The sequence below is a fragment of the Mirounga leonina genome, unplaced genomic scaffold, assembly GCF_011800145.1.
Source record: "Mirounga leonina isolate KUSES-001 unplaced genomic scaffold, KU_Mleo_1.0 Mir_174, whole genome shotgun sequence".
NCBI lineage: Eukaryota > Metazoa > Chordata > Mammalia > Carnivora > Phocidae > Mirounga > Mirounga leonina.
In genome coordinates, this window is record NW_023270451.1 from 49,015,547 (window position 1) to 49,027,725 (window position 12,179).

General features: G+C 34.6%; 1 protein-coding gene across 1 annotated transcript in view; it reads right to left on the bottom strand.

The window, feature by feature from the left end:
• DPY19L2 (dpy-19 like 2) overlaps positions 1-12,179 on the bottom strand; it is a 90,883-nt gene that overhangs the window by 4,839 nt on the left and 73,865 nt on the right. Inside the window, exons 18-21 of the mRNA XM_035021409.1 lie at positions 8,373-8,492; positions 7,246-7,420; positions 4,074-4,173; positions 2,448-2,573 (exon numbers count right to left, since the gene is read on the bottom strand). Of these exons, the coding sequence (XP_034877300.1) occupies positions 2,448-2,573; positions 4,074-4,173; positions 7,246-7,420; positions 8,373-8,492 (521 nt within the window). The remainder of the gene's footprint in view (positions 1-2,447; positions 2,574-4,073; positions 4,174-7,245; positions 7,421-8,372; positions 8,493-12,179) is intronic.

Sequence of the window (12,179 nt, forward strand, 5' to 3'; positions counted from 1 at the left end):
CTAGCAGCATTCCATTGTATGAATATACTATAATTTGTTTATTCAGTTATCTCTTGATCATTGGGTTGTTTCCAGTTTGAGATATTACGAACATCCTCTATGGACAGATATTTTTATATCTCTTGTTTAAATTCCACAAGGAGTACAATTGCTGAGTAATAGGGCAAATATATGCTTAAATTTTTATAAGAAGCCTCCAAATACTTCTCCAAAGTGGTTGTATCATTTTTACTCCCATTAGCAATGTAAGAGATTTCTAGTTAATCTGCATCCTTGCCAATATCTGGCATTTCAGTTTTTAAGATTTTATCTGTTCTAGAGTATATGTTATAGTATCCCATTGTGGTTTTAATTTGCATATCCCTGGACACTGACAATATTGAGCATCTTTTCATGTATTTACTAGTCATCACATATTTTCTTTCATGAAGGATATCTTCCCAAGTTTTTGTCCATTTTCAATTGTATTGTCAATTTATTATTAATCTGTAAAATTTCTTCATGTAAAATATATATATCTCCTTTATCAGACACGCACTTTACAAACATTTTCTTCCAGTCTGTGGATTCCCTTTTCATTTTCTTAACATCTTCTGAGGAAAAGATTTCAATTTTGAGGTGTATGATTTATTGACTTTTTAATGGTTAGTGTTCTGTGTTCCAAGAAATCTTTTAATTTTAGCTTTTACATTTAGTTCTGTAATCCATGTCGAGTTAATTTTTGTGTATAGTGTAGTATGGGTCATGGTTCACTTTTTCTTCTGTACAGATATCCAGTTAGATCAGCAACATTGTTGAAAACACCTCTTCTTTTTGCACTCAAGTAAAAAAGATATATATTATTTTTTAATTTCCTTTGTGGTTTTTTCTTTGACCCATAAGTTATCCATAAGTTTACTGCCTAATTTCCAAATATGTATGGATTTACCAGATATTTAGATTTCTAATTATTAATTTTTAATTTAATTCTGTATGACTTCAAATCTTTTAAGCATACCGAGCTATTTTTATGGCCCAGCATATTCTTCCCTTGGTGAAAATTCCATGTACCCTTTAAAAAAATGTGTATTCTGCAGAATGTATTTTTCTGTACTGTTCTTTTTTTTTTTTTAAGATTTTATTTATTTGCGAGAGAGAGAATGAGAGACAGAGAGCATGAGAGGGAGGAGGGTCAGAGGGAGAAGCAGACTCCCTGCTGAGCAGGGAGCCTGATGTGGGACTCGATCCTAGGACTCCGGGATCATGACCTGAGCCGAAGGCAGTCGCTTAACCAACTGAGCCACCCAGGTGCCCTTTCTGTACTGTTCTATAAGAGTAATTAGGTCAGGTTATTTGATACTGTTTGATGTTTTTATCTTTTAATCCTTACACTCTTTTTATCTAATTTTCTCAGTAATAAAAGGAAAGTTAACATTTCCAACTATCATTGGAAAATTTGCTCATTTTTTCTTTATATTCTGCACATTTTTACTTTGTGCACTTTGAAGCTCTGTTTAGATATACACATTTTAGAACTGTTATATATTTTTGATGAATTAATCCTTTTGTCATTATAAAATGTCCATCTTTATTTGTGGTAATATGCCTTGATTTGAAGTCTACTTTGTCTTATTAAATTTTAAAATAATGTACACACACATCAACATTATGATGTTCCTGTTTCTTCTTTTATAAGGTGCCATTTCTTCCTAGATATATAATTATTAAAATTATATATTAAATATAGTATTAAAATTATATATTAAATTATAAATTTAATATATAAATTTATAAATAAAATTATAAATTAAATTATAGTATTAAAATTATATATTAAAATTAGCCACTAGAACTTATGAACCTCACTTTTCCAAAATGTTTTATGATCTAATTCCTAATTATCCATACGAGAAATGAAAATTCTTAATGTTAGACTTAATACAACTAAGAACCTCTTAAGTCAAGGAGTCTAAAAAAAGGCCTCAAGATATCCATTAGCCATTTTGGAATTTTGTGATTTTCAGAAATTAAAAATTATACTTAGGAATATTTTACTTACTATGACTTCTGGAGTTATCTGAAACTTTTCTCATAAATCTTATAACTTCAGTGTTATCCAGTTGTAGTAAAAGAATGCTAATGTTTCACACTGCTGTAAATTCAAATCTGTATTTCATACATCTAATACAAATTATCATAAGAATTTGAAAAAGTATGAAGGAAAGCAACATTATTTAAGATGTTAAATTAAAATGAAAAAATCTGGGGAGCTAAAATACACTATAGTTTCTTGAAATTAGATTCTACTTAAATGATATTTACTTTCCTACATGAAATAATTTTAAATAAAATACCAGGATAATATTTTAATGGAATTTATTTAGAATAAAAATTCTTAAGGAATCACAACTATTGTAATAAAGTAAAACAGTTGTTGCTTAAAGATATAGCATAGGGCTCATACTCACTTAGTTCTCACAACACACCATGCCTCTTCTAAAATGTAATAATTCACATGTAACTCCAACAATTTCTCTCTCACTTCTTTTGCAGATTTTCGACTATATGTGGAATAAACTATTTTTGTGCGGGCCCTTTAAATTCAAAACACAAGTTAAAATTTTTTTTAATAAGTCATAATAGAATGGACTAAAGAAATTTTGCTAGTAAATTAAAATCTCAACACTCACTAGATGGAGCATTCATATATATGACCTCAAGGAGCATGAATTGTTTTGGGGATAGCCTAGATTATTTTTGGAGAGAAGTTTCCACCTTCCTACTTATACTTTGCATTTGCTAAAACTTACAGTGGTTTGAATTTTATATGTTATATGTACTGCTTGTTAGTGTTTACCAGAACAGACAGACATAAACTGGTTTAGACTCTAGACCTGGGTAGCAGGATAATAGTTCAGGATATGAATTTGCTTTGCATATGCATAAAATTAATCTGCTCACGGAACACATTCAGATAAAGGTGAACAGAGTGAAAACAGATTTTGGTAGATAATTTCACCTACTGAAATTACCCGAAAAGCATATGAATTGAAGTTGAAATGTAGCAAATCATACATTCAGAGGGCATCTAGTGTAGCAGTCAGGAAGGTTGACAAACAGGATTAGTCACCAAAATACGGTACAGCAGACAAGTTGGTCCTAAATAGGAGTTTTTATGAAATCCTGAATAATTACCATTTATGCACTGGATATTTCTTTTCTTTAACTTATTTTAAGTTCAATTAGTTAACATATAGTGTATCATTTGTTTCAGACATAGAGTTCAGTTATTCATCCGCTGCATATAACACTCAGTGCTCAGTACATCACGTGCCCTCCTTAACGCCCATCACCCAGTGCCCCCAGCCCCCACCCAGCACTGGCCATTTCTTAAAATTTCAAACATATAAGATGTGCAATGTCCAAAACCAGATATAAAACTTTAAATGATTTAAAATTTTACCTCTAATAATAAGCCAAAGATGCATTAACAAGAAAAGATTACCCTGACAATGACTAAAATGATTAAAATAATTTTTAAAGGTATTTAAGGAAAACAAAACTTTCATACCTCAATGAAAACCAGAGTTCTCATAACTAGCTAGCAAAACACACCCTAAATTTTCATAAAAGCATGTAATATAGCTAATGTCATGTACTTTTTCTGTTAGAAAAGGTTAGTTATAAGGCTACCAGTAAGATAGAGAATGGTTTCTTAAATCAGGGGGAGGGGCTTGTGGGGTTCAGAGCAGGGGCCGGCAAACTACGGCCCTGGGCCAGATCCATCCCATCTCCTAGTACTAGTACTCAGCAGTTCTACTGGAACAAACAGACATACACAGCTTTGTCATGAATACGTGACATTTGCACTTTGAGAAAAACTAGCTTTTTTTCATTTTTCAGAGGTTTATTAAGCTTCCTTTAGAGTCGAAATGTACAAATTATGATTTCTGGAAGGTTCTTATATATTTTTAAACTTCCAGCATGAACATGAAGATGAGAGTGTGTGTGTGCATATGCAAATTTTTCCCTATTCTTAAGAGTCAATATAAGTTGTAAGCATGTCTGGTTGAAACATTCAATCAGTTGCCAACCTCAAGTCTGCATCCTCGTAATGTGGGTGATTCACAATGGGGTGAAGGGTAGACAGCTTGACACTGGCCATCGTAGGCATGGCACCTGCAAACACAGCATCTGAAAAACAAGGATATATTCCTTAGTGACATATTTTAAAGAAAACCAAAGATCATTACTTATCTATAATATTTGAACTCAAATTAAGAAAAATGAAATACATTTAAATAACCACCATTGGCATTATTCTTTTTCTTTGTTCAATACTGTCTACTATAACAGCTGACTTCTGTTATCTCTGTGCCAGGAACTGTGTTAAGTAAATTTACTAGGATTAAACAATTTAATTTGCACAACTTTATGAAGTGGTTCTATGTTATTCTTACTTTGTAAATAAGGAAACTGAGAGCCAACAAAAGTAAGTGACTTGTCCAAGACTACACACCTAGGTGGCACCAGAGCCCACCCTCAGCCACTTCAGTACAACTTCCTGCCATGTTCAAGCTCAATGTAAAAGACAATACTACAAAAGCACATGTGACCAGAAAGAATTATAAATCTTCATATCTTGTTCTAATAATTTAAAATGCCAAGAACTGACAGACTGTTACAAAGGGCAAGTCTCATGCTACATCTTTTAAGGTGAAACTGTGAAGTGTAGTATCTTGGAAGACAAAAATGTTTACTTACCTTCTGGCACTTCTCTATAATAAATTATTATATAGTTTTGAAGGTCATTATCATTTTTTTAAAGATTTTATTTATTTATTCATGAGAGACAGAGAGAGACAGAGAGAGAGAAAGAAGCAGGCTCCCAAGGAGCAGGGAGCCCGATGCAGGACTCGATCCCAGGACCCTGGGATCATGACCTGAGCCGAAGGCAGACGCCCAACCATCTGAGCCACCCGGGCGCCCAGGTCATTATCATTTTTAATCAGCATAATAAAATTACGAATAAGAACAAGGCATGTCATTCACATCTACCGTAAAAAACTGAATGTTTACTTGCAAATATAAGTATTCTAAATGTAACTTCAAATGAAAATCTTCACATATGACTGAAATTTGAAGATATGTAAGTCAATCAGTGTAGAAATATGTATTTACTATCACAAGGTTCAGTAATTAACGATGGAAAGCTCTTAGGCTAACGCAGTGGTTCTCGACCAGATGGGATTTTATTTCCTAGGGATATATATGGTGGTCAGTTTCTGGAGACATTTTTGATTGGCACACTGTGGGGGAGAGAGGAGCTGTTGGCAACTTGTGGGTTGAGGGAAGGGATGCTGCTAAATATTCTTCAAAGCACAGGCCAGTCCCTAAATACCAATAGTGCCAAGGCTGAGAAAATGTGGGTTAGAGGGACCCAAAGCCCAGGGACACAGTTATCAGGAAAAAAGTATGTGGGTCTGTCCAGCAAGAGCAGGACTCACTGAAGAGAAACCATCTATGGCAGAGGGGGGGGGAGAAATACTCTGCACAGTCTTCACTCTTGATGGTGAGATAAATATGAACAAGATGGGGAAAGAATAGGATACTTTCCTATATGTTTACTGAAATCCCCACATACACTCTACCAAATGTATTAGAAAATGTACATCCTTCTGACTTGACAGAGCCTCACTAATACATGACTTGGTAAGTAGACCATGGGCTGGATTTCAGTTTCCCCTTGTCCTCTCAACTGAGCACCCTTATGCAGTACACAAACTATACAACCCTACATGGGGGACCTGAACACAAGCATTAGTCTCACCCATACTACAGAACATCATGCTGCTTTTATTTTTTTTTATTAAATTTTTTTTATTTTACTTTTCCGAGAGAGAGAGAGAGCGCACACAAAGAGGGGCAGGAGCAGAGGGAGAAGCAGACTCCCCGTTGAGCCGGGAGCCCAATGCGGGACTCAATCCCAGGACCCTGGGATCATGACCTGAGCGGAAGACAGACAGTTAACCAACTGAGCCACCAGACGCCCCCATCATGCTGCTTTTAATAAACATGTGGTAACTACGAGAGAAGTCATAATAGAAGGATGAAGAAGATTTATAAGAAAATCAAAGAAGAGGTGGCTAAAACTGAAGTAGGAGGAGTTTGTGGGAGTTGTCTTAGGATAAGTTGCCAAATGTAGGCCCTCTCTGCCAGGAACCCAAGACAAACACACTGGAACAAAGACAGATGCAAGAAAAGATTCTAAAAGTAGGTACCTCATAAAGTTTGGGAAAAAGAACTAACTGGTAAGGGGTAAGGGAGAGTAAAGGGAGCACCTACACCTTGTACTCCTATAGAGAAAAATTCACTAGAGGATTAATTTTAAAATTCTGATTAAACTGGTCTGGCAGCTGTAAGTGATGAGGAACTGTCACTTCTGAAAACATGATATCTGAGTTGAGGCTTATAAAAGTTTACCTTAACAATGGCTAATTAATTAAATGGTGACTATCAAATAAGCAAATGAGGAAATCACCCCAAGGAGTCACAGGATAAATTTAAATAAGCCACAGTGAAGAACTTGTGCCACACAAAATTACTAAATTTCAAAAATAGGCTTGGACAAGATTATGGATTACTTATAGAAAATACTGTAGAATATACTTATTCTCTGGAAAGATTTTTTTTAAATGAAATAAATATCTCTGCTTAAAGTGGTTTTGGATAAAGATAGGAAGAAAAAAAAGATAAGCTAAAATGATATTTTGGAGTATTTACAAGTAGAATTTATACTCATCTCTTTGAAATGATTTAGTGAAGAAAATAGAATATCTGAGATTTTAACTCATCTGTGTGCAAATGGTTTTACAGAGTTGGATGAGAGAGTCAGCACTGACTGAAGTGATAGAAAGGGCATTGTTGACCTCCCCATAGTCAAAAGTATCTTCTCCAGTGGTCTGTTCACAGGTGTGAAATTTTGTTATTGAAAATTTGTCATTGTTAGGGTTAAAATACGATAATGATCTCAGCATTACAGTACATTAACTATGAACAATCATTAATTCCTCATGTTAATTAAAATTCTTGACAGTTATCTAGGAGGCATCTAAAGAGGGCACAAAATTGTTTTTTGGAAAGGTTTGACTCGGTGGACACTGCAATTAGCATGCTCAAAATCTGTGAGTGAATAAATGACTGCATGTGTCTGTTTCTACATGTCTATAAATACCTAGCTATACATAGAACTAAAGAGCTACATACCTGGTCTGGTATTATATTTGATCCATTGTATCAGTTCTTCCTGAGGCAAATTATTAAATTCTCCTATTATGCTCCATTGATTATGGAGGTTTGCACAACCTTGTATTGACATCACTGTTAGAATGCCAAAGATAACATTCTCAAAGCGAACTCTGCAAAAAATCCATCCAAAGAGCTGAAATGAAAGAAACCATTTATTTTTAATTCTTATATGAAGAGTGCTATAGGGCCAATAATAAACTCTTACCTTGCTACTTAAACCAAGGTGGATTATCATTTGATATTATCAATGCACTAATAATATATAGAACTATGGTCACCTATTGTTTAAAAATAGTACATATTTTGGAATTATAGGGCCTAGTAAAAATGGAACTTTCTTTATCCTCAAAAGACTAAAGGAAGAAGCACACCTCATCCTTCTAGTACTGATTTACTACCAAGGATTAAGATTAGCAAATCACAAAAATGTGAAACATCCTAGAGCTAAATCCTGTAATATCTGGCTTTAATGGACATCTAAAATAACTATGGAAACCCCACTAGCAATAACACATATATTCCTTTCAGGAAAATGAGCATTATGATATTCTAACACAAGACTCTTTTCATCAAAACTAAGTAAAATGTTTCTAGAAGTACACTGGTCCCCAAATTCTAGTTTCTTTGTCTAGCTCTTCTGTATATCAACGGTAAGAGAATCCCAGAACAGACAACTTTTCCTAGGGGTTCTCTGAGCCAAACAGGACAATACTAGAGCAATTACCCTGCATCTACTCTAGCATTAGAAGAACACTTGAGGATCGTTTTGGTGGGCCAAGAAATTCTTGCCCAGACCTGAACTCTGTGGATAGAATACTAACATAGTATTCTGTGTCTGTGGATAGAATACTAACATAGGGGAAAGTGTACCTTGTCACTTATCATAAGAGTATCAGTTAAAATCTAGGAATAATTTTCAAAGCTACTGGAAATTGCTTTTATTATTCATAACTGATCATGAAATAACCTTTTAAATCATTTAAACCAAGTGTTTTTATATTTTGGATTAGTCAGCAAAGGCATGGTATCTACAGAGCTGTTGCTACAGTTACTATAGTGGAGTGACACAAAAATGAATACGTTACCCTTCGAGAGCATATCAAGGAAGCCATAACACACATGTGAGGTGTTAAAAACAACTTCAGCCTCATGATTAAAACGGCAAGGACAGTGAATGCTAACAGTTGCAATGTGTGAAAAATCAGCTGTAAAAACAAAACAAAATATTTCCACTTTATATATTTTTAAATTAATATATATTAAAACTATTATCACTCATTAGGACAAGGATCTTTTAATTTAGTAGTAAGTCTGGTAATATTTATTCATTCATTCAACAAAGATTTAGCAAATGTGTATTATATGCCACGTACTATTCTGGGGGCTTTGGATACAAGAGTGAACAAAACAACAGTGAGTGATTTCTGCGCTTGTGAAGCTTACATTTTAGAACATTTAGTAAGGAAAGACAAAAATAGTCATGGCAAGTAAATGAATCCATTATATAGTCTCTTAGAAAGTGGCAAATGCAGTGAAGAAAGTGGAACAGGGAAAGGGGACTGGGAGTGCAGGGTGTGGTGTGAGGTTCCAGTTGCAATTGCAAGTAGGACAATCAGGGAGGGCCTCATTGAAGAGGTGGCATTTGAACAGGCCCCTCACAAGGTGAGGAAGTGAGCCACAGAGACATACAAATATGGAATGCTTCACAAATTTGCGTATCATTCAGTCAGCAACAAAAATTGTAGCAAAACATAATCTAGATTATTTTTAAAGTAATGGAATTATATATATAAATATTTGTACTGATGAGTAGGACACCCATTTTATTAAGACGGGGTTCCACTGAGCAAAGGTTTCAGACAAAACTTTTCTAACAGACATATGCATAAAATATCAACCAATTCTTCACTAGAAAAATAGACAAAGAATGCAACCAAAATTTAATACATATTAACTAAATATGTTCTAACTTGCTAATATTCAAATTAAACATTAAAGGTAACAAGATATTTTCACCTATAAAATGGACAAATATTAATACTGTTAAAGAAGATGCCATACACTAAAATAATTGGTACATTTCTGTAATTTAGCATTATTTATCAAGATGCTACAAAAGAGCCAACCCTTTTGACTTAAATTTCCATTCTAATTTAAGGGAATAATCAAGACCAAAAAAATGCCTGTACAAAGATGATCACTGAAGTGAATTTTTAGCAGCAAAAATACTAACAACCTATGTGACAGGAATAAGTAAGTTACCACATTTCCCACATGCATACAGCCATTAAAAGATTACATGTTAGTAGATTATTTAATGGCATGGATAGTTTTCAATGTGTATAATTATGTACATACGAAATTATTAATTTTGTGAAAACCATCTATGTGTATATATACATGCATGTGTGGGGTGGAGAAGGCTACAAAAATATGTACCTAAAAAGTTAATAGAGGTTATTTCCCTAATGGTGACTTTTCTGAATTTTCTAACACTTTTTAAACACGTGTTATTTTAGAATTAGAAATATCTGATTTATGTTTAAAACAGAATGCAAAGCTGTGTTTTTCCTTTTTAAGTAAATATGTTCACTTAAATGAATGTGCTAATTTTTTCATAATTCTTGAATCCAAAGTTGGGATGTGGAAGATTTATTTCAAAATCAATCCTTCATTTTTCTTTAGTCAAACTCCTCTTTGGACAAAGTCGGGGGCATGTTGTGGAGGGAACAAAAAAACATCAACACACTTCACACCTAAATAGGTCTTTTTGGTTAGGACCATTAAATCACAGACTGGTAGATTACATGGGCCATCTTCTTTAATCATCTATCCAAAGCAGGGATCTCTTCTGTAAATCTATGAACTGGTTATTCACTAATTCCTGAAAAAGAATATGCCATAGAAGTGCCTATTATAATTATGGATAGCTGTAAATGTTAGAAAATCTTTCCTAAGACTGAACCAATGTCTCCCCATAATTTCCACACCTCTGCAACTGCACAAAATTAGTCTAACCCATTTGCACATGACAGTTCTCTATTATCCAAACGCTGTACTCATGACTTTGCACTAATCCCACCTTCACCCTTAGAAAGCTATTTTTAAGCTAAATATTCAGAAACTTGGATCATTAGTTCTGTGGTATCATAATTCTGGCTGCCTTGCTCTGGACATGGTACAGATCGCCCATGTTTTGTTAAAATGTGGCATCTAGAAACAGACTACCATAGATGTGGTTCTAATTTATGAAAGTGTACATCTGACTTCTCCCAACATGCCTTCCTTTGGTTATCCTAAGCCACAGGATGAGACTATCATCGTCTCTCCGAAATCCCATCACTTGTACTCTTTTTCCATCACTTCTACTTTAGCACCAACTGCTCATATGACAAGAATTAAATCCAAAGGAGTAATTCTTCTTGACTTTCCTCTATTATCTAAAGGCTGAAAAGACTCTGTTTTCATATGGACATCTGAAAGATCCTCACCATTTCCTTATCTTCCCTGCATGGTTTTTTTTTTGTTTTTGTTTTTTTTTTTTTTTTTTTTGTGGGGGAATGACACAGAACAACCATTCCAAATGGCACCACTTATGTTTGTTTTCTATTGTTATCCACATGCTCTAACCACTCTACTCACAGGCTACTGACTTTCCATGGACCTCTCTTGCCATAGTTATTTTATCTCCTATTCTATCAAATAGTTTTCTTTTTAACTACTAAGTAGAAGACAGAGGGCTACAGTCAAAAAGCACAGTCCAAAATCCTTTACTACCCTACCATCAATTTGTTAGTACCTCTTTCCACATAAAAATTACTAAGAAAATCCTCACATCTTTTAGAGGCTGGAAGCAAGGGAAGAAGAGAAGCTCAGGAAACTGTTCACTATCCATCCTTGATATAAGTGAGCCCAACTGGGTAAAGTATAAGGTAGCAGCTCCCAAGCATAAAGAAAACAAAGACTAAATGTAGAAGGCCAGTCCAAATGGCAGACTGTCCCTGTCAAAACTACCTTCCACCACAGTTGTGGAGATGTCTTGAAAACATGGTAGAGATACCCTTCACTGGCATAGTTAACAGAAGACAGAGTATTAACTGGAGCCCCAGAGGTCTTGGTCCAGAAGGTACGCAAGTTTAAAAGTGGGCATGTACACAGTGATTAACTTAACACTAGGCATTATTGTAACTCTCTTACATATAACTCATTTAATCCCACAGCCACCATATGAGATAACTATTGTTATTACTGCTGTTTTGGTTGTTCCCGAAAAGATGTAATGTAACTTGGCTATGATCACACGGCCAGTAAGTGGAAGAACAAGGATCTGGGGCCAGCCAACTCCCAAGTCTGCTTCTTTAACCACTACACTATGCTTCCTCTCCAGACAATAAAGTATTCAACCACATGGTTCTATTAGTCTGAGAACACAGAAGTGTACAGATCCCCCAACATATATCACTCAATCCATTTTTCAAAAGAAGTAATTCTTCCCTGAAATTCTGATTACCTTTTAAAAAGCCATCCTTTTTATGGCCAACAGGACAAATATATATCTACAACTCAGATCTGATTATACCTAATCTCTTGCTTAACAACAAAGTCCAGGATAGAGTTCAGCTTCTTTGCATACAAAGTCATCGTGGTCTGAACCTATGTCATTTTCTGCTACTTCTTGCATTTTCTATGCATCAGCAGTCCTGATTTGTCTGTAGCTCTGAACATAACGTATTACCTTATGCCTTCTTTGTACATGCACATGCTTTGACCTTGGTAAATTCCTCCTTTAAGGTCATTAAAAAAAAAAAATCTGTTCCTAACTACCCCATCTCCTTCACACAAATTTAATCACTTCTTCTGTACTACTTTTCTACCTACTTCCTTTGTCAAGG